This window comes from Diabrotica undecimpunctata, chromosome 3, assembly GCF_040954645.1.
Source record: "Diabrotica undecimpunctata isolate CICGRU chromosome 3, icDiaUnde3, whole genome shotgun sequence".
In the NCBI taxonomy this organism is placed as follows: domain Eukaryota; kingdom Metazoa; phylum Arthropoda; class Insecta; order Coleoptera; family Chrysomelidae; genus Diabrotica; species Diabrotica undecimpunctata.
This window is the reverse complement of record NC_092805.1, coordinates 175,772,323-175,793,654: the sequence shown is the minus strand read 5'-3', so window position 1 is coordinate 175,793,654 and position 21,332 is coordinate 175,772,323. Positions and strand designations below refer to the sequence as shown.

The 21,332-nt window shown below is 31.3% G+C and overlaps 3 protein-coding genes across 3 annotated transcripts; 2 read left to right on the top strand and 1 right to left on the bottom strand.

Moving 5' to 3' along the window:
- The first annotated feature begins 781 nt into the window (after positions 1-781).
- Positions 782-12,069, top strand: LOC140437866 (arrestin domain-containing protein 3-like). The gene is made up of 9 exons (XM_072527657.1): positions 782-976; positions 4,379-4,490; positions 6,951-7,073; positions 8,860-9,065; positions 9,178-9,360; positions 9,668-9,859; positions 10,056-10,203; positions 10,399-10,473; positions 10,532-12,069. Exons 2-9 carry the CDS (start codon positions 4,388-4,390, stop codon positions 10,585-10,587), a joined length of 1,086 nt encoding a protein of 361 aa, XP_072383758.1. The 5' UTR covers positions 782-976; positions 4,379-4,387; the 3' UTR covers positions 10,588-12,069.
- Arpc3A (Actin-related protein 2/3 complex, subunit 3A) lies at positions 11,934-13,637 on the top strand. Its single transcript, XM_072527659.1, has 4 exons — positions 11,934-12,084; positions 12,185-12,364; positions 12,446-12,615; positions 13,376-13,637. The coding sequence occupies exons 1-4, from the start codon at positions 12,079-12,081 to the stop codon at positions 13,554-13,556; spliced, it is 537 nt and encodes a 178-aa protein (XP_072383760.1). The 5' UTR covers positions 11,934-12,078; the 3' UTR covers positions 13,557-13,637.
- On the bottom strand, positions 13,467-20,344 carry LOC140437867 (protein takeout-like). The gene is made up of 5 exons (XM_072527658.1): positions 20,211-20,344; positions 16,647-16,887; positions 16,440-16,573; positions 15,001-15,150; positions 13,467-14,735 (listed from the first exon to the last, which is right to left on the bottom strand). Exons 1-5 carry the CDS (start codon positions 20,290-20,292, stop codon positions 14,584-14,586), a joined length of 759 nt encoding a protein of 252 aa, XP_072383759.1. The 5' UTR covers positions 20,293-20,344; the 3' UTR covers positions 13,467-14,583.
- Positions 20,345-21,332: the final 988 nt, after the last annotated feature.

Here is a 21,332-nt window from a genome sequence, read left to right as displayed (position 1 = left end):
TCTACAATAATTTAGTGGCGACTGTACTGTCTCTGTTAACTCAGCTGGTTTGCTGTCAAATTATTTATTTAATAAACTGTCAAAGTACTTTTCCCATCTCTTTTTGACCCTTTTCGTGAATTAGTATTTGATTATATTCATCTCAGATACATAATTAAAATTATATCTTTGAATCAAAATATTTCGCTTTCTTTGCTTTATATTTGGCCAATATTGCTGTTTCGCCTTCTCCGATATCAAGTTGATCGTAAAGATTTGTATAAGCTTCTGCTTAGTTTTTGCTACTGCTACTTTCAATTCCTTTGTGGCGACCGTGCAGTTTCGCACGGTCGAAACGAAGCATAATGTAAGAGTATGTTCATTAATTTTGATTAAAATTTCGTATTGATAAATACTATCTATAAACCATCAAAATGTTTTAAAAATAAACAAAAAACTGCATGTGAATATTTTTTTATTTTAAATTACAATTAATTGGGTGGTACGTGTGCTTCGTTGTACAGTAACTTCCACTCGCAGTCAAAATTTTATCGACGTAGCAAAAACTTAATTACTAAATCTAGACAATTGGGACTGGGTTGAGTGAACAAAGTAGATAAGTCTCCACTGATTTATGTTTACATAATAATAGAAAAATAAAGAAAGAAAATATGACTGTATTAATGTTGAATTTTAATTTCAATCACACATTTTGTAGCGGGTCCGGTCCTGTTAGTTGGATATTTTAGATAATTAGGCGGACCGGACCATCGTTATATTTATGGACATGGTATCAAAGAATATAGACGCTTATCGTCTACTAAGCGTCTTTGTAGCTAAGCGTCTATCTTCTTTGATGGTATCATAAACCCATTTGTTGGTGTTACTTGGCTGTCTCTGTCTGTAGTGTTGTGTTTCCATTTCGAACTGTGGGTCGAATTGTTGCAATAAGTAATTTTACTTTCTGTTTTTTACAATTTTACAAGCTAACATTCAGGTAAAGTCTATCTTCTTTATGTTTTACTTTAAATAAAACATTATGTAATTGGCAATTGAATATAGAATTAATGATTAATGGAATTAATTTGGATTGTAATATTCTACAGTATCAAATTGTTACATTATCAAAAAACCATCTTATAACATTTAATATTTTTTGTTACTAGTATAATAAAAGGGTACGATATCTTACAAACTAATTAAACGGGCCAAAATCCAATAAAACTACTTGTCCTAGATATATAAATTATTCTTATTTTATAAAAACGTTTACAAATTGTTTACAATAAATATGACATTGTAGACATTTGACATCGACTCGACGACTCGACTAGGTAGGTAGGTACGTCAAAAGTCAAAACCAAACCCAATTTAATCTCGTAAAGTAATCCCATAGATGAGTAATCCATGGATAAGAGAAATTAAGCTAAGCCCGAGATCAATAAAACAATGGTTAATGAATTTGATGTTTCAACATAGATATGTATGTTTGTTTACTGTACTGTACGTACCTAACTGTGATGCAGGGACGAACTAAGTACATTTTCTGTCTAAAAAATAAACATTAATTTTTTGATATGTACTAAACCAAAAAATAAATAGACACTAATGGTAACTTTTGGATTCTGAAATATAAATAAATGAAATAATAAAACAAATAAAGTAAACGTTATAGCATATATTCTTTGGTCATAGATACATATAGATAAAACAATATAGTATGTTATCTCATTCGGAATAATTATATTTTTTTTTGTTATGATATAAATAATTTGAATGTATAATATTAAATATTTTCTTCTGAACTTTTGTGAAAAACATCTTAAAAATATACAAACAATTGAAACCCGTTTACTTAACCCTCTATTGCCCGACTTTTTTTTTTAAACTTAAGAGAAAATGTTTTAATTTGTATATATTATTTAGATTTTTAAATTTTGTTTGGGGAAAGTTTTGGGAGTGTTGCCGTCAGGCAACTGTGGGCAGCAAAAACTAACGAATTAAGTTATATACTTATTTATTATGTCAATCAAAAAAACAATTATTTGTAGTTGTAAAACATAAAGCAACTTTACATTTATCGCACATTACTTTAGAAGTGTTACAGCATCCTGGTTTTTGCATCTTCCCTTTTTTCAGAAAATACTGGCCCGTGGGAGGTTTGGTCAAGCCTAACTTCCTTTGGTGGTACAATAGCAGTAGGTCCTCTCTTCCGTTTTTTTACAATTTCGTTCTCAATTTCACTGAGCCTGGGACGTCCTTTGTTTTTGATCTGGTCAGTTCTTGCTAACAGTACGCTACTACATAAGTCGAACTTGAACTGTAACAAAAGCAACTGATTTTTCTTTTCAATTTCAAAGTAATCGCAACCACGACGATACAACAACCAGCTGTTCATCAATTAGCCTATATTTGTCCACTGCTGAACGTAGGCCTCCTGTAAAATTTTATAACTAGCTATTAACAACAGCTAAATCCAGAAGGTGAAAAAATATTTTTAGATACCACTTTTTAGATCTTATGTCTGTTCGGTAAAGAGCAATTAGTGAACCCATAAGATCGACACCTTCCATAAATTTATTATAAAATTGCACTGCATTTGGACAGCATACATCAATTATTGATTTTTGTTTCTTATTCCACCTCTTGACTAACGAAGTGCTCAGAACCAACAAATGTACTAATCAAATGAACCGGTTTATTATCGTACCACTTTAACGCTGTTAGTCTTATGCCATCTACTATAGCGTGCTTTACTTCTACAGTACCTCTACCCTTTTTCTTCATATTCTTGTCATCAGAAAAATAGCAAATAGGCAATCTGTTTGGACGAACAGTTCCCAAACATTGCAGTCCACGTTTTTCCATTTCAATCTGCAACTGAATGCTGTTGAACCAGTTGTCAAAATGTACTTTATAGTATTTATTTGGTTCGCCTATCTCATACAATCTTATTACTACATTACCGCTTTTGCCTACATTAGGTAAATGAAGAGGATGTTCAACAGTTCCTGTATATAATTCCCAGTTATAAACAACACCATTGCTATCACACAAAACAAATGCCTATATCCCCATTTTTTGGGTTTGTTCTTCATATATTTTTTTACAGAATGTGCCCATTTGAATGGTATCATTTGTTCATCAATACACAATTTTTCACTTATTGGAGTACTCTGAAAATTTTGAAATAGACCGTTGTTGAATGGTCTAATTTTGTATAACTTATCATTATTGTTGACCATATTTTCGTTATTATTAAAATGAATTTTAGTTTTTATTTCTTCACAGCGATTCCTAGATAGAGTGTCAACTACATGTACCGTAGACGAATTATTCCACGTTGCAAAAGACAGAGAAACTTTTAAAAATGTGGTCGTCAACCTCCGTTAATGGGGACGGCATAGGAAGAAGAAGTATCAACTATTTGAGCAACACGTGTTTCCTTCTGCCAAAATGATCTTGTCCTTGGCAAGCCATATATTGACATCAGTAGAACAGATCCAATAAATTGGTTTAATTCTGCTAGTGTCATATTCAATGGTTTATTTATATTCTTTTGCAGTGCATACAAATTACTTTGTTCTACTATGTTTTCCAGCATATTGGTAGATATCTTTTTTTTAAAATAATGTAGAGGAGATTCCGGTTCTAATAATTTGCATATCGGTAAATTACCTTTCCATTCTGGAATTGGAAATACTGTTCGGGAACCACTCTTCCACTGAATGTTTTTTTCGATCATTTTTGACCTTTTGAACACATTTTGTTCAGTTTGTTTTTTTGTTTTATCGGTATCATCCTCATCTTCATCTTGGTCTAAATCTAAATTGGTATCCTGATCTAAATTTGCTTCGTACAAATCGTCTTCATTTTCCATTTCCAATCCTGGATCGATTGATATCTGAGTACATATGGAAAATTCATTATCACTCTCTTCAAATTCATAATCTTCGGATTCCTTGGATTCAAAGCAACATACCTGTTTTTTATCACAGTACTGAAACAACAAAATAAAATAAACAAATTTCAACGGCAATTAATATCTAAATGCTGATATAATACCTCTATGTATTTTTATATAAATTGTACACAATTTATAACAATAAATCACGATCTAAAATACAAACTAATAATGCAGCCATGTGCATTTGACATACTGTTAAAAATTTCCATATAGGTTTCATCATAGGTTCATAGATGGCACTAAGTATATTAAAATGTATAACCAAATGTTGCCTGAAATCAACAGAGGGCATCTTAGAGTCGGAAATTGTTTTAAAAAAGTTTTCTGCATCAAAAACTCCATTGTTGCCCTGAGTATACACGGGGCTATAGAGGGTTAAAATTAAGATAATAACATACTTTAATTTTAGTAAAGTCATCTTAAATTTTTTAGGTTTAGATTATGTCGTGCAAAATTCTTATAAACAATCCAGGCATTTTTGGTCCAGGTGATGCGATATCGGGACAAATAATATGCATATTCGAAAGGGAAGAACGAATAAGAGGTAAAACACACTATGTACAATTTCATTGGAAATATTACTATAATAATATCCTTTTTTAATTTAGCTTGGTTTCTTGTGCTAAATATTACATTTTTACTATTAACTATAAAGCCGTCGAAAGAAATCGTAATTGAGACAGGCCGGAGAATCACATAGATATTGTGTACGGCTCGGTCACAGAATAAATAACAATTGTTTTATTATTCTGCGTCTCAGTAGTAGCCTATAGTAAACTCAGGTTAAAACTACAGATGATGTAAACAAATGTACGCTGAAAACACGTGTTGGTTTAGGGCCGGAATAGTAAATTAAAGTTACAATATAAAACTTTTTGTGGCGTGTAGACGTTTGACAGATACAGATTTTAATACACCAATTTTTTAAATATTAAAATGATTTACAAGATCGAGAGTTATTAACAACAAAATAAAGTATACAGAAAAAAAAACAAGTTTACTCTTAACTTCAGATTCTGACGTACTGCTGTCATCATTAATGTTAATAGTGAGAGGCTCAATTTGTGCTTCAATCAAATTGTCCAACTCCCACATTTTTGGCTCCACCTCTTCTTTTACATGTTTGACGCAGTTTTTCTATTTTTCCATGGTTACAGCATACATAGCTTCATGGAATAAATTTTTAATGTCGGTAAATTTAAATGTTGTGTTATTGGCTGCAACATAATCCTGACTTTCGCTCATACAAGCTCGATTGGATTGAGCACGCAGTGGTACGATGGCAACCTTAAAACTATTCTATATGTTCTTATTATGTTCGCATTTATGTTGTTTAATAATTTGTAAAAGTGGTACTTTTAACAGCGTTTCTTCAAAGGATGTGTCTTTTGAACGAATCCAATTTTGAATATCTTACTTTTTTGTAGCCATAATCGGAATTTTTTCCAATTTTCTGGAATGGTAAGGGGCATTGTCCATAACAATTACAGAATTTTTTTCCAGCGTTTGTAAAATCTCTTTTGGAGCCAACTTTTAAATGACTTCACATCCATCTCCTCATGGTAGTCTTCACTTTTGCTTGAGTCAAAATCTCACAGTGCATCCAGAACAAAACCATACTTACTTTCGATGTGACGGATTATTAATCTTTTAGCTTTTCTTAAAAGTTATATTAAAGATATAGTTTGTTTTAATTTGAATTACCTGAGGGATTTGTTAAGCTGGTCTACAGCCCATCCAAAGATGCACGTCTTACAGAAGTCACAAAAGCATTCACAAACTTTTGATTTTGTATGGCCAGCATTTATCCAAGTTTTATCTAAGTAATAAGTTCTATTTTTAGCTCTATACGGTATTATCTTTTGCAAATAATCTCATCGCCATAGACAATTTCATTTTTGTCGAGTAACAAACTGTTTCTTCCAGGTTTTTGAAATTTAATTTCCTTAGGACTTTGTCAATTGTAGGAATTACATTACGGAAAAAATATTGACGAACCTTTATTCTTATAATAGACATCATCATATCAAATTCATATACTTCATCTAATGATTTTGAACGATTTTGATTTGTTTTTGGTGCAGATAATGTGTGGGTACTTTTATATTCTTTAGACATTGAAAACACTTTCGAAAAAATCCAACTTTATCTGCAACCTTTTGTCGAATGTCCATTAACTCTAACGTATCATTATCTTGTAATTCACATAATACTTCTTTGGTTCTATTTCTATGTGATTCTTTTCAGCTCTTTTCCTAGGAGGGCTTAGTGCTAAAAGTTGCCCGTTTTCATCCGCCGACTCCACATCAGTTATTTTTAATAAATGTAATTATTATACTTTTTCCAACTAAAATAACAAAATGTATCCTTATAACATATCCTTGTACAGGAACTTGAAAACTTTTTTATTGACTATAAATATGTTCTTAAAAAATGCGATTTCGAACGATTATGGCTTGACTTTGAATAACTTTGTTTATGCATTTTATTACATTATTGACAAATAACTCTCCTATATTTGGTACAAAATAGCCAAAAGGGTTTAATCGTGATTTAGACTATTTTATTTTCTTTAAATTTGTGACAGTTTTTGGTGGTTAGAAAACTAATCAGACCAGATGAACTAAACACACTTACCTCGTTGTGGGTGATCTAGTCGATCAATTATTCCATATGTGGCCAAAAAGAAAAAGTCTAACGTAATAACATAAACTGTGATCGATCTTGCGGCTCGATGTTACTCATTCCATTGATCCCAAGGATACGACAAAAAGCTATAGTAAAGTTTATTCCAAGGTCTGCTTTAATTGCGTTTTTCTTCGATAGCTCGTTATAATATGTATGGTTTTCATATTAAATACTGTTTCATATTTTCTTTATTTTTTACTTAAAAATCGAATTCTCTTTTTTATGTTCTCAGAAATATCAATTCAATATAATAAAGGGTATTATTTTGCTATTCATATATATTTTCTATAAAACTGTGAATAAACAATCGTTATAGGTATTCAATGCCAATTTCGTGGAAGAGAAGAAGTTCACTGGAACGAGCGCAGAGGCAAACATACAACACGTTTTCATGGACAAAACGATTTTGTGGTGGCTAATACCAATTTTGCTGAAGAAGGTACATTATTTTATATACGTATAAACTTAATTACAACAATATTTATAGCGCTGATATTTTTTCTTATTATCAGCTTTGCTATCAAATGCTACGTAGTCAATGCTCATATTATTATACCTACTTCTTAGCAAATTCTGATTTTCTTAGTTTCATAATCAATTGTAATTATAATGACGTTAGATATATTACATACAGTATTATCCTTTGTTGTATATTTATTAAACAAAAAACAACTTAAAATATGACAATTTTACTACAATACTAATATCTTGTTAAATTACTCTTACCTTTAGGAAGTGCTATTTATGCATCTTGCTGCTACTTCTTTTAAATGGTCAGTATGGTTCCAATGAAGAATAATTCTTCCTATTAATTAAATCTTAGTTGTTATTGCTTCCTCGGCACTTCCTTTTTAGGCACTCCCAGATATTATCAATAGAGTTCATGTCTGGTGAGTTGCCGGATCATGGTAATAAAGGAATTTATTGCCCGAATAAAAAATTGTAATCCTTCTAGATTATGACAAGGTGCACCATCATGCATTAAGTCCTTGTGACGATTACCAAACCAATAGTTCATTTTTGGAATCAATCTTGTTTGCAAAACTCTTTTATACTTATCATGTCGTATGGTTCCTTCTACCACACATAAACGTTCGATTCCTTTGCCAGTCATTACAGACCAGATCATTACCAATGTGGGATGCTTAATTGTTTTTATTACACATCCCTTCTGATATTTTTCCTGTACATTTTTGCGCAAATTGGGCCTTATGATCCATAATTTAAAATGTTGCTTCATCACTAAAGCATACCTGCAAATTCGAATAAAAATTATTCTTTTAAGTATGAAAATAAAATGATTTGTCTTAACTTATTTTTTGTCAATCATTAATAGTCTAGTCTTTATGCAAATAGCTAAAAGTTTCTTGAGCATTTGTGCTGTAAGTTTTGGCTTCTTAACTGGCCTGCGACATTTGAACCCCATGCTGTACAAATTTCGAAGTACAGTGTCCCGCGATATTTAACATCCTGCTTCTACCGATTTATTCCTTATATCTCTATGGGTAGTTCTGCTGTGTTTTTCAGCCAAATTCTTTAAAATTCGTTGCCTTCTGGGGATGACTGAAAGCGACTTCACCGACTCTTCCGAACCGACATGACAGGACGTTTTTCTTTTATTTTTTGACTCAACCTTCGAACTAAACATTGAGATATACTTCATTTTCTTTCTATTTCTCTTTTACTATATGTGGCGTTTTATAATATTGTAGATCAGTAAGAAAAGATATTTCTCTTTTACTATATGTGGCGTTTTATAATATTGTAGATCAGTAAGAAAAGATATTTGCTCAACAGAAAGATATTTACATTTGCCCATCTGAAAAAATTCCAATCAGAGATTACCCGTATTGTTTTATGACTAGAAATTAACCAAATTCATAGACTAATATCAATCACTGCAATTTTACAAAAAATGAACACCAATCACTAATTTAAGTAAAAAAAGTCGTGTTACTGCATACTTTTAGCACATTCTGTTGCCATGTGCCAAGTTTTGACAATTCGATCAAAAAGTTTCACCACTTTTAACTTAATTATGTAGCATAATTATTCACCAATATTTATGCAACCCATTCAACAGATCTGTATCACTGTGAAAATACTTTGAAGGCGCTTGAAATTCAAAAACCTGCAATTTCTATGGCGAGTCCAATAATTTGAGCATGAACTGTACACATAGTTGGTTGTTGAACTAATTTCTATTTATCTAATTATTGTTTTAGGTACTATGAGGCCTGGAAAATACGAATATAACTTTTCGTATGTACTGCCTCCAGCATTTATTCCATCTTCTTACCAACATCAGTTTGGTAGTATCAGATATTTTTTGCACGCCTTTGTGGATAGACCGTTTGCATTCGATTACAAAGATGACGTTGCATTACATGTTGTATCACCTATAGTAAATTCTCCAACAACACACCAAATGGTATGTCTTTGTTAAAATATTATTTACTCCAAACAAATATGGGTGTTTTAAAAAGGTTTAAAACTCCTGTTATTAAGAGTATATTGTGAATTTCGTTATATTTCTGTTTTAGAGACCAATATCACTTGAAGTCAACAAAGAAGTAGGGTCATGTTGCTGGCCCAAAGAACCTTCAACTATGGAGTTACAATTAGAAAAGGACAGCTATGTAGTAGGAGACGTGATAAACTTTAAAGCACTTATTAATAATACATCGGATTCAGAAATTAGCAGCGTAATGGTACAACTGTCCACGGTAAATATTAATAAATTTTGTGATTTGTACGACAAACAACCGGATGTGGTACTCCAGGAGTGACCGAGGAGGGGAAGCATAGCTTCCTTATCGTCTACGTACGAAGCGATGGTTTTTAATTTAATTTAATTTAATATTAATCGAATTCAATTGAATTCAATTTCATTCAATTCGATTTTATTCGGCCCAATTCTATTCCATTCAATTGGATTCGATTCCAATTAATTCTATTCGATTCCATTGAATTCGCTTATTTTATTTTAATTTCAATTCATTTTATTTTATTCTATTTAGTTACTATTTCTAGACTATTCAACTTACGGCTTACTCCCCATCGACCAGGCATAAAACCGATAGAGTTCTTTTAGCTGTAGCAGAAGGATCTGGTGTTGCACAAGGAAGCAGGAAAATTCATAAATTTAGCCTAAAAATTCCTGAAACTGCTATAATAACTAATTTTAATAAATGTACATTATTTACACAATGGTGTTCATTACGGGTAAGTTACAAAAATTTTCATGCAGATTTATCTTTTAAAAAATTATTACTGGTCTACTAAATAAAATTGTGAGACATTTTCAATAATGTTGCTGTTCAGGTCAACAGAGTACCTAAAGATATTTGTTTGTTAAAAAGACTTTTATATTCGCATAAATTTTCAATTATACAGTTATCAACAAATCCTCTGGTTTTAGGTGCAAGCGCTTTATCCATTATTTCACAGTAATATGGTTGCTGAAATTACTATTAAATTAGGGAACACTGTATACATGACGGATCAAATGCAACTTGCTATTAATAACCCTTCAAATAGTTTTGTTCCTGTAGCCCAAGCCCCCCCAGGTAAAATTAATGCACTTTCTAATAAAGTAACGTACTATAAATTAAAGTGTGTCGCAAATGAGACCGGTCAACAGTCTTATTAGTATCTTTTTACTTTTTTCTTTTACTGACCATTGCTCACTCAAAGAATTAAAAAAAATTGCTGAAAAAAATATATTTTTCGTTTGTAAACATTCTAATTTTTGACATTTTTAGTCGTTTATCCCCCTGTTCTTCCACCTTCTGCGCCTCTGGCTAATGATCGATTTACCGTTATTGGTGACAACAATGGTAAGTGTGTAAATACCAAGTTTTTAAAATAAAAAATTAATTTCTTGTTCTTTTTAAGGTACAACCGAAGGACCCCCTCCTTCATATGACGATGTGGTTAAAGACAGCTACTGAAATAAAACGAAATCTATTTAAAGAACAAATTAAATTGATAATATATTTTATATACTTAATGTTTTATAAATAAATACTCGATACCAAAATCATGACGCGAAGTAGTAACCTATGTGATTTTTTGTAAGAGGATAATTATTTATAAATTGTATAATGCAGATTTTTTAAATTTATTTATATTGTTTTTACAATTAATAATTTTTTTATGAATTAAAATCAAATGTGTTTAGGCGTATGAAACCGTATGTTTCAGAGTCAATATCCCAACCACACATCCAAAATCATTAGTGAGTATTTATGATTTCAAATAATCGTGAAATTTATTTTTTTACACGATGAGTTAAATCGTCATGTCTGTTAAAAATAGTAAAACCAGTTACTCATGTGGGATTGATTAATCAACGATAATAATAAATTCCAACAGAAATCCTTTACGATGTCGGCAACCAACTCTACAGCAAAACGAAGTAATGAATGCCTATTAATGTCAAAAATTACGATTTTTTTTATAATATAAACAAATCGTAATTTTTGATGATGAATCGCTATTATCGGGAATATTATAATATAATAGATATAAGTAGCATATAGTTTATTATAGTAGCATTATCTACGATAAATATGTTTATATGGTATTAAGCCACGATTGCTAGTACCTAATGAAAATTACATTTTATATTTGTTTTCGACGTTTCGATTTATACTCCAAAAATGGTTTTCAAAAAATTTTAAAAAGTAAATAAGGAGGTTGAGGTTATACACCTTTTTGTGTGTATTCTATTCTATTTCTAATTCTATTTCCGGGGTGGAAGTCGAAACGTCAAAAATACATATAAAAGTTAAGTAATATTAATTAACCACATATAACCATAATATTTAACTTAGATATGTCACAAAAAAACAGTTTCAATAAGATATCCTTTGTAATTCCTTATCTTACGATTATAATTTCTGCTGTCTTCGAAGTTTCACTAATTTTTAGAATATGTGAACATGATATATAATTTGTAAACGTTTAATAGCTTGTCGTTTGCAATTTATTATTTCGTGAATTTGAAAAATTGAAATCAGATACACACTTAAAAATTTAGGTAAATGTTGTCTGCATTGGCAAATACAAATTCAAATTAAGTTGCGAGGTGATTCTAAGAAATATGAAGGTCCTAGCAGTGACATTCCAAATGTTTTAGTATAGTCAAATTATTTCATATTTGCAAGTTAGTACAGAATAAAGTCCGTATTTACAGATATTTCACATTTGTATGGTGCATGAGTTGCATAATCAGTAGTATACGATTTGATTGACACATGTAACCTGAGAACTGTCAACGTCAAGACCACTCACTAACATCAAAGAATATAGACGCTAACATTAATCGCTAACCTTAAAAACAACGTCAACAAAAATTGTAGTTTTTTAATTTGTTTCCTGAATTTTTTTTATAAAAATATTTCGCATGTAAATAAGGGTCAACGTAAAACTTAATAAAAATGCCGGTAAGAAATACAATATGGATTTTGAGAAATCGTTGAGTTATAAAAATGGGGCGTGTCCTTTAATCCTTACAAAAATGTTTAATTATTATTCTGTTTCTAGGCTTATCATTCCAGTTTTTTGGAACCCTCCTCAGTTGTCGGCAACATAGCAATTCTACCAATAAAGACTCGATTCAAAGGGCCGGGTCCCATACAAAGTAATGAACAAGAACAGGATATTATTGATGAATCACTCTTCTACTTCAAAGCCAATGTTTTCTTCAGAACCTATGAAATTAAAGTAAGTTTTTTTATTACTTTACTTTTTATCACGAAAGAGATGTTTAAATCAATCTTAATTAAAAGAAAAATTGTTTTTTAGTCAGAAGCTGATAGATTGTTGATATACATTACTCTCTACATAACAGAATGTTTGAAGAAGCTACAGAAATGTAGTACTAAAGTTCAAGCTCAGAACGAGATGAGAAGCCTTGCCATATCTAGGTTTGACATACCAGGTGATCCAGGTTTTCCACTTAATTCAGTTTACAGGTATGTATATTGTGTTCCAACAAATAATTTGAAAATGCACTATCATATTTAATGTTGCTTTTTCCTTGTGAGTATCTGCATTTCTCAGTCATTATTCCATGTTTTATCCCCTTTATTAATTAAATCTACATATTACTGCACCAATATTCTGTAAACTATAGTATGCACAGTTAGTTTTTTTGTTTCAAATCATACAGCGAATCAATATTGTATAGTTATGTCACTACCCAAAAAGGTTTTTATTTTCCACTGTTTATTTCCCATGTCGTGCGGCTATTAGGAATTTCTGTTAATCCAATCCACATATTTCCGTGAATTTGCTTCTTATGATCCCTCAAAATATTATATAACATAGTGGTATAACCTACTTATTGTTTGTTTATCATTATCTTCAGTATGACTTAATTACATAAAATATTAAATTAGTTTACTAATTATCCACAAACAATTCAATAATCCACATGTATAGAGAAAATTGCTTTTTTATTTTTTTTCTCTTGGTTCATGTCTCATAATCCATTATTTAGCAGTTAAGTTTGTCTTATGAGATGACCAAATCAGTATATCCTTTGTTTATTTTTCTGCAATCTATTTGTATCTCATTATTGTTACAAGGCATAATTTCTAGATGGCCAAAAGAATTATTTTATCATAATGGGAAGTAAAAGCAATCAAAAATACTCAAAGCAGTTGTCATAAATATTTACTGGATTGATATGTACCGATTTGGAAGATAGAATAAATTTTTATTTCATTTTAGTAAACCAGCAAGTCAAAATGATGCTGATGCCTTGAAGGCATATTTGACACAACTCAGACAGGAAGTTGGAATGAGAGTTTGTGATAAGGTCTTTGGTGATGATAAAAAACCCAGCAAGTGGTGGTTGTGCTTTGCCAAAAAGAAGTTTATGGATAAGTCACTATCTGGACCTGGTCAATAAATACTTAGAACATATTGTGTGAATAGTAATTTAATTTTTTAGTTAACTGCTTTTTAAAGACAATTATATTTATGTAAATGATTTTATGCTTTTATTTTTGCAGTTTTAGTTAAAGTTTATTTATTTTTAGTATTCTTTCTATTAGTTTTTCAAATATCTTTGTTTCCTAAATAAATTTTGAGTATACATAAAAAATTTTTTGTATTTGATATATAGAAAAACATCGTATATGGGCCGCATATTTTGAAACGATAAATACACTCTACTACATGAAATCATGCAAGGAAGAGTAGAAGACAGAAAGAAGAAATCTTGGCTGAGGTATATCAGAGAAACTACTACAACTTCAATGTTGTTGAACAGATATTTTATGTTGCAGAAGATGGGGAGGCATTTAAAGAAGTGATCACCAACCTTTCTTGAAGACTGCACAATAAAAAGAATAAGATATATAGAAAGTAAAATAGTAATAAAAAAATTGTGAATATTGTCTAAAAATTTTAGTATGCCTTTAGCCTACCAGTCAAGAAATTCTTTGTATGCCAGAGCAGCATTAGGCTCTATAATTTCCACAATTAGCAGATAAAGTATATTTCTGTTTCTCATATTTTGGCCAAATTGTTCTTATTTTAATAGAGTGTTCATTAGCGTTATTAATCATTTCTATTTGCTGGATATTATGTCAGGCCATGTGATTTTAACAATTTTTCTATTAAATCTCCAACCCAGTTGAAGTTTTTTTCCATACATAATGTATTTAATGTTGCCTGCTTGTGTGTCAAATATAATACATTACTTAGATTCACAATTCAAAGTTCCATTTACTTAATTTTGGAGTGCCAAATAGACTTTAGTATTACTCACTGCAATTATGTAGAAGCAGATTTTCCAACACAAAAATTTTTTTCCATATCTGTTCTATCAACAACTCAATTGATTAATTTTAAAAAGACATTTTATATATTTTTATTGAAACTTTCTACAAATACAGTATAAAAATATGTTTGCATTTTTTTCTGTAGTGAAATTATTTTGGCAATAAAACATTTTTAGGGTATTTATGAAATATTTTGTTGGCGAATTTCTTGAAAATCATTGCTATGTTATCTTCGAGTACAGGTTTGATTTCATTTGCAATTTGCTTCCAATTGTCATTAAGAAACATATTCATTGCTTCACCTAAAATAATAAAAGACAATGTAGATACTAAATAAAATAAACAAAAGCTTTGTTTTTTTTTTCAAAAGTCAATTACAAAATTTATTTCTCTTCTGTAGTTTTGTGTGGCCTTCTCCATTTCGGTGTACGATGAATTTTTCAGAAGATTATTTTAAGTTTAAAATGGTTTTAGTTTATATACTTTTAGAAAGAAAATTTTGCACCAACTCTTACATAATTAATGAAAATTTTAAGCAAAACATTTATAAATAGCCTTAATACTTGCCTAAATCTTTATCACCATTAAATAAGTCGTCGAAATGAATTTCAGCCTCTCCTATATCGAAGTTAATGTCAAAATCCTTGACATTATAGTATACATTATTATTTTTTTCTATTTTTTCAGCACGAATCGTAATGCTAGCGTCGATATTTGCTACAAAATGTTTAATATTAATAAAAACAAACGAAACATTATTTATGAAAATTCATGTTCAATAAATAAAAAATTAAACGAAATAGTGTGTTTGTTTTTTCAAATTGACATATTTCTCTGAAACATAAGTTTCTTTTATTTTAAAATGACGTTTCTTCTGAATGTTTGCCCATGTTTGGGAATGGAATTAGGAATTTTCTACAATAAATATCAAACCGGAAAACGTAAAGAGGACCATAAATCACTTTGATAGATTTAAATCTCCAGGGGAATGGAATATTGGATGCCCGATTATTAAAAAGAATTGGACATCTTAACAAAGATCTTTAGGACTAGCATAGCACTAGGTTGGACAACTGTAAGGGTGGTGTACATTCATAAAATAGGACGACAAGACAATGCCCTATCCAATTCTTACAGTCCGATTAATCTTACATAATTTCTGTTGAAGGCAATAGAAAAAATGTTTGATAGACATATTAAGGAGAAATTATCCTCTCATTGGCAATCAGCATAAATATCAAAAAGGAAAATCAACAGAAACAGTACTGGACGATATAGTTCAGAAAATTAGTCACTCCATTAATAATTTCATTAAATTTTCTTTATAGATATGGAAGGCACATTTAATATTCAGTAATTCAAATCAGTTAATATAGAAGTTCTCATCAGGTTCAAAAGAGATATATGGTACTGGATAAATGCTGAAAATGGGCTAATTCTAACAGGCAAGGAGAGATTTTAACTAAAACCCGTGAGCTATGGGGTGCCCACGGAGGTAGTGATTTTTCCTCTGTTGTGGTGACTTCTGGTGGATGATTTAATGTCGCTCCTTGACACAGAGAAGTGTAGACCTATGCAGAAAAATATGGTAATGTTTTATCCAGCTCACTCCAAAGAACATTATGGGTAACCGAAATGAACATGTTACGGTGCAAAAGTACTCATGGGACCTGCTTCGGAAGACCAGATGAAACGCTACGATCTAATGTGAAGACACTGGCGTCCGGCCATGAAAAAGTGACACCATCTACCCTTGGCTAGCGAAGCATTTAGCAGCAAGCTGGCACCAAAATATTCAAGACTCTACAGAGTACCTAATATCAGTTACATCACCGGTAATGGTAAAACTAAAATTAAGCTTCATATGGCATTCATTCATCTTAAGAAAGCATATGGTGTAGTTCTGTGATGGTCCATAAAAAAGAATCTGTGAAGAGTGTGACCAAGAGACTACCAACTAATGTTGGGACAGATGTATTGAAATAATAATATATTAAAATACTTACTATAATTCGAAGAACTTTTTCCTGAGCCAGATATAGGCATCATCATGATTTTTCCTTCCATATTGTAGTTGCAGATAACTTTAAGACGCGGTATAAATAATCTAATTCTCATTTTATCCTTCTCTAAGTCCACTCTAAAAACAAATTAATTTTGTCACTGACGAGAACGGAGAAATAAACTCTATAAACTAAAGTAAAATGTCTTACTTAATATCCTTAATGATAAATTTAGAAGGTCCATACACTTTAATATCTTTATAGACAGATTTGAGCGCAACAGGCCCCGATCCTTGATCGATAATCACCTCCGGTATATGTAGGGGCTCAACACTAGGTATGTCTAGATCAGGTATTCCTTTGATTAGCAGTGGTTTTAGTTCCTCTACTGATTTTTTTATGCACTTTCCTAAATTCGGTGCAGATTGGGGACATATTTTAAAATACGATGCTGAAATCAATAACATTTATATATAAAATAATACAGTGCATATTATATTTAGAGCAGATTTGAAATGTATGCATTCTGAAATTATCACAAGAGAACAAGAAATGACCAATAAACTTGGAGAGAAAAATATTGGTATGTGTGCACTTCAAAAGAAAAAGGGAAAAGGTCAAATTATGTTAGATAAGTAGTATTGCGAAAACTAGTAAATCAGAAACTTTCAAATCAGGTAGAATACTGTAAATATGTCTCAGAAAGAATAGTTTGCATAAAGAATAAACTGGATATTAAGCCTGTAAATGTTAAATGAGGATCAAAATCGTTGAAAGCTGACATGGTGGTCCATGTCTTGTCCAGTGGTAATGCTAAAATTAGGTCATCCACATAGCGCCTAGTGAAAAGGATTTGAAAATCCAATAAGCTTAATCGGTCTACAATTCAGTCCTCAAGAACAAAATTAACGAGAATAGGTAAGATAGAGGAAACCATAGGTGTTCCAAATATTTGTAGATAATATTTATCATCAAAAACTAATTAATAATAATAATAGTAATAATTCTGCACACACCAAGAAACAGGTTAGTTCGGTTTGGATAGAGCTAGATAGAAGTTGGTTAAAAAATGAAACTACATCAAGACTTACTAAAATGTAGCCTTGTGGTAACTGGCATTCATGAATAAATTCAATAAATTGAAAAGAGTCCACTACATTAAAATCAATATTGTAATCATAAGACTTAGACAAGATATCTGTCAACAACTTTGCAACATTGGTGCTGGGAGCGTTAATTGAGGACACAATAGGTTTCATGCTCAATGTAGGCTTCTGTATTTTAGGTAGACAATCGTTTAGGCATCTCTTACCCATGGCGTCGTCTACTTCGTTCCTTCAGGATCTTCGGGGTCGTCCTCTTCCTCCTTTTCATGGGGTTACATTCGGTTATTCCCTTTATCCATCTGCTGTCGCTAGTTCTTCTTACATGTCCATACTACGTTAGTCTTTTTTTTCTTTATGTCAGTATGTCTGTTTCTATTGATGTTCTTTGTTTCGGTTTTACTTCTCCTATCCATTCTTGTTACTCTGCAGCATCTTCGAAGGCATTCCACCTCTGTTGCTACTATCTTACTGCTGTTTTTCTTGTTTATAATCCAATTTTCAGCCCCATATGTCATGATACTTCGCACTAATGTTTTATAAATATATGTTTTTGTCTTCATATTTAAGTGTCTATCCCACCATACTGAGTTAAGTTGTCGAATTGCTGTTCTTGTTTGTCCTAATCTTTGCTTAATTTCTTCCTCTGTTGTTGCCTTTGTCGTGATTATAAACCCCAAGTATTTGAATTTATCCTTTCCTTTGATTGTTACGTTGTCGTCAATCTGTAGATCTTCTATGTCTTCTTCACTTGTAGATAAGTACTCTGTTTTCGCGAGGTTAATATCTAGGCTAGCCTTGCTATATTCTTCTTGTAGATTCTTCACCATGTAACTAAGGTCTTCTTGGTCTTGTGCAATCACTACTTGATCGACTGTAAAGCTTAAGGTATATAAGTATTCGTTTTGTTTACTCGATACTCCCATACTTTCGCATTTTCTTTTCCATGTAGTCAAGGCTTTTTCAAAGTATACTTTGAATAGGGTTGGAGATGTGGAACAACCCTGCAGAAGTCCTTTTGTTGTGGTGAAATCTCGAATGATTCTTGTTCTTATTTTAATTGACACTTTATTTTCTTTATACAGAGCTTTTGTAGCTTCTATGAGTTCCGTCTGTATTTCTAATTTGTACATTGCCTCCCATAGTTATGACCTTGGAAATGTATATCTTTGTTTTTTGCTTTTTTCTTTTTCAACAGTTGTTCCAGTGTTTATATGTGGTCTATGCATAATCTTCCTGACCTTCCTGAAGAAACTAAAGAACAGAAAAGCTGCAAGTAAAGATGGGATATCAAATGGAATGTTGAAGTATGGTGGATCAACTGACAAGAGGTATCAATTTGCTAAGGACTACTCTGAAACTGACAAACTAAAATGTTGCAAAAACGAATAAATCAGCTCATTAACTTAGCAGATCAGCAACAAATATTCAGTACGGGAAGGCCATGTACAGATGTAATATTCGCGATTAAACAGATTACAGAGAAAGCATTAGAATACAATGAATTCGAATTCCTACGTTTGATCGACTTAAAGAAGATTTGACAGAGACTTAAAGATGTAATACATATCTTGTATAATAAAGATATTCCGTTAGATATTATAAAAACAATTGAAAACGTTTATTGAAACAATAATATGGAAGTTAAAATTGATGGACAACTTACGGAGCCTATAGATACAAGCAATAGAATAAGACAGGGAGATTCACTAAGCCCTCTGCCATTTAATATACCTATGAATGAAGTCATAAAGAGAGTCAATAAAGAAAGAGGATATAGAATGGGGAAAAATGAAATTAACATTTTCGGTTATGAAGATAATGCAATATTGATAGCCCGAAATAAAGATAGCCTTCAAAGACTAGTCTACAGTTTTAGAAGAGCACAAACAAGTTCTACGAGAGCAGAAGAATTTAACATGCCGATTTCAGCTCAGAAAACTAGAACAACAGTAGCCAGTAAAAATCCAAAAAGGTGTAAAGTGGAAGTCGATTGAACAAGTAATGGAAATAAAGGACCTAGGGATTACACTGTCCAGCTATTGAGACGTTGTAAAAGAAGTAAAAGTTTAAGCTCAAAGAGGAAATAGATTAACATGATGCTTTAATAAAACTATATGGCGTAACCGACATATTAACTGTAACATGAAATTAAGAATAAGGCCAGTATAAGACCAAGAGTGACGTGTGCATCAGCAACAAGACCCGACACAACCAAAATACAGAGAGTGCTGGAAACAGTAGAAGTGAGAATACTCAGAAGAATTACAGGAAACACATTGAGAGACCGAATAAGGAGTGACAAAATTAGAACAAAATATAATGTACAGGGTATCAACAACTAGACACTAAATAGAAAAAAAAAGAATGGAACAATTACATCAGTAGAATGGCGGGCACAAGAGTCATTAAAGCAGCAAGGCACAAATCACCAGATGTAGAAGAACTATCGCTCGATTTCTCAAGAGGAGGAAGAAGAAATTATCATATATCATTATATCTCTCTCCCCCAATTATTGAAACAAATAGAGAAAAATAAAATTTTTTCTGGACGTGGACAAATTCTTGTTATAACGGATTATATAAAACAACGATCACACAAAAGTTCTCGCTGTTTTACGAGTTGGAACGATTAAAAAAAAATAAATGCATATAACAAAAATCTACTTACGCAACTTTGGAGTATCTACCACCGCAGGATCAACCTCATACACAAAATGCAATAGCATGCAAAAATATATTTTATAAATCATATTAATATCTTATTAATTTCGACAAAAACCAACATGTAGAAATGTTTAAGAAGTTAATTGTTCGGTATTTATTAATAAGCAAAAATATTGTTTGTTTTTAATTTTAAATATGTTTCAAGTTCACAACGAACTTGGCACGTAATAATTGATAAATAAATCTATCAATTAAATTGTACAGGATGTTTCGTATTTTGAAAACATCGCCATTATTTTCTTTGATTTTATCCATATGCGGGGTATACTTCCTCGTAATTATATACTGATTCATACTTTAACTAATTCCGTTCATAGATACGTGTAACCGTAATTTTAAAGAATGAATATAATAATCATTGGCTTGTGCTTGGTATTCGCTATTTTTGCTAGAACTAAAATTAGGAAATCCCTTTTGAAATCATAAGGAAACTTCTTTAATTCTACCTTATTCATATTCCACTAATCCATCTAAGCATTTTTATTTCTATATATTTTCATATGCACTTCATTCTATTTAGTATATTCTTTTTTATATACATATATTGCACGCGTTTTCCCTGCCAGATTCATCACAATCCATTAAACCATAAGTATCTCATTGGAAGTTCCCATTTGTCTGATTCAACAAATAATCATCATCATTAGCCCTTTTGAGTCCAATACTGAACATAGGCCTCCCGTAAAAAATTGAATTGCATCCTATCTTGAGCATCTCTCTTAAACTATTTACCGCTTTATTATAGAGTGCTATGAGAAACAATGATTGGGAAAATATTGGAGTCCCCAAAAATGGGGAGTTTCTAAACAACTTGAGGTTTGCAGACGACATAGTCTTTATTACAAAGCGGGTAGATCATGCCTGCCAACTTCTTCAAGATCTTCAGAGCTCTTGTAGACGAGTTGGTATTAAAATTATTAACTTTTCGAAAACACAATACATGATAACCTTGTACTGGCCAAATTTCCACTAATGGCACACAAATTCAACTAGTCCTGTTGAACTGAACCTATAACAATCTGGGCTACAAGATTAAATTAGGAAGAGATAATCAAACAATAAACCT

What these genes read in the sequence shown, in the direction of transcription:
- LOC140437866 (XM_072527657.1), top strand. Translation starts at nt 4,388, where the DNA reads ATGTCGTGCAAAATTCTTATAAACAATCCAGGCATTTTTGGTCCAGGT. An exon ending in CACAATGGTGTTCATTACGG is followed by an intron (nt 9,860 to 10,055) that starts GTAAGTTACAAA and finishes CTCTGGTTTTAG; the next exon opens with GTGCAAGCGCTTTATCCATT. An exon ending in CGTTATTGGTGACAACAATG is followed by an intron (nt 10,474 to 10,531) that starts GTAAGTGTGTAA and finishes GTTCTTTTTAAG; the next exon opens with GTACAACCGAAGGACCCCCT.
- Arpc3A (XM_072527659.1), top strand. An exon ending in TCAGAACCTATGAAATTAAA is followed by an intron (nt 12,365 to 12,445) that starts GTAAGTTTTTTT and finishes ATTGTTTTTTAG; the next exon opens with TCAGAAGCTGATAGATTGTT. An exon ending in CCACTTAATTCAGTTTACAG is followed by an intron (nt 12,616 to 13,375) that starts GTATGTATATTG and finishes ATTTCATTTTAG; the next exon opens with TAAACCAGCAAGTCAAAATG.
- LOC140437867 (XM_072527658.1), bottom strand. Translation starts at nt 20,292, where the DNA reads ATGATTTATAAAATATATTTTTGCATGCTATTGCATTTTGTGTATGAG. An exon ending in GGTAGATACTCCAAAGTTGC is followed by an intron (nt 16,888 to 20,210) that starts GTAAGTAGATTT and finishes TATTGATTTCAG; the next exon opens with CATCGTATTTTAAAATATGT. An exon ending in TTTATCATTAAGGATATTAA is followed by an intron (nt 16,574 to 16,646) that starts GTAAGACATTTT and finishes ATTTGTTTTTAG; the next exon opens with AGTGGACTTAGAGAAGGATA.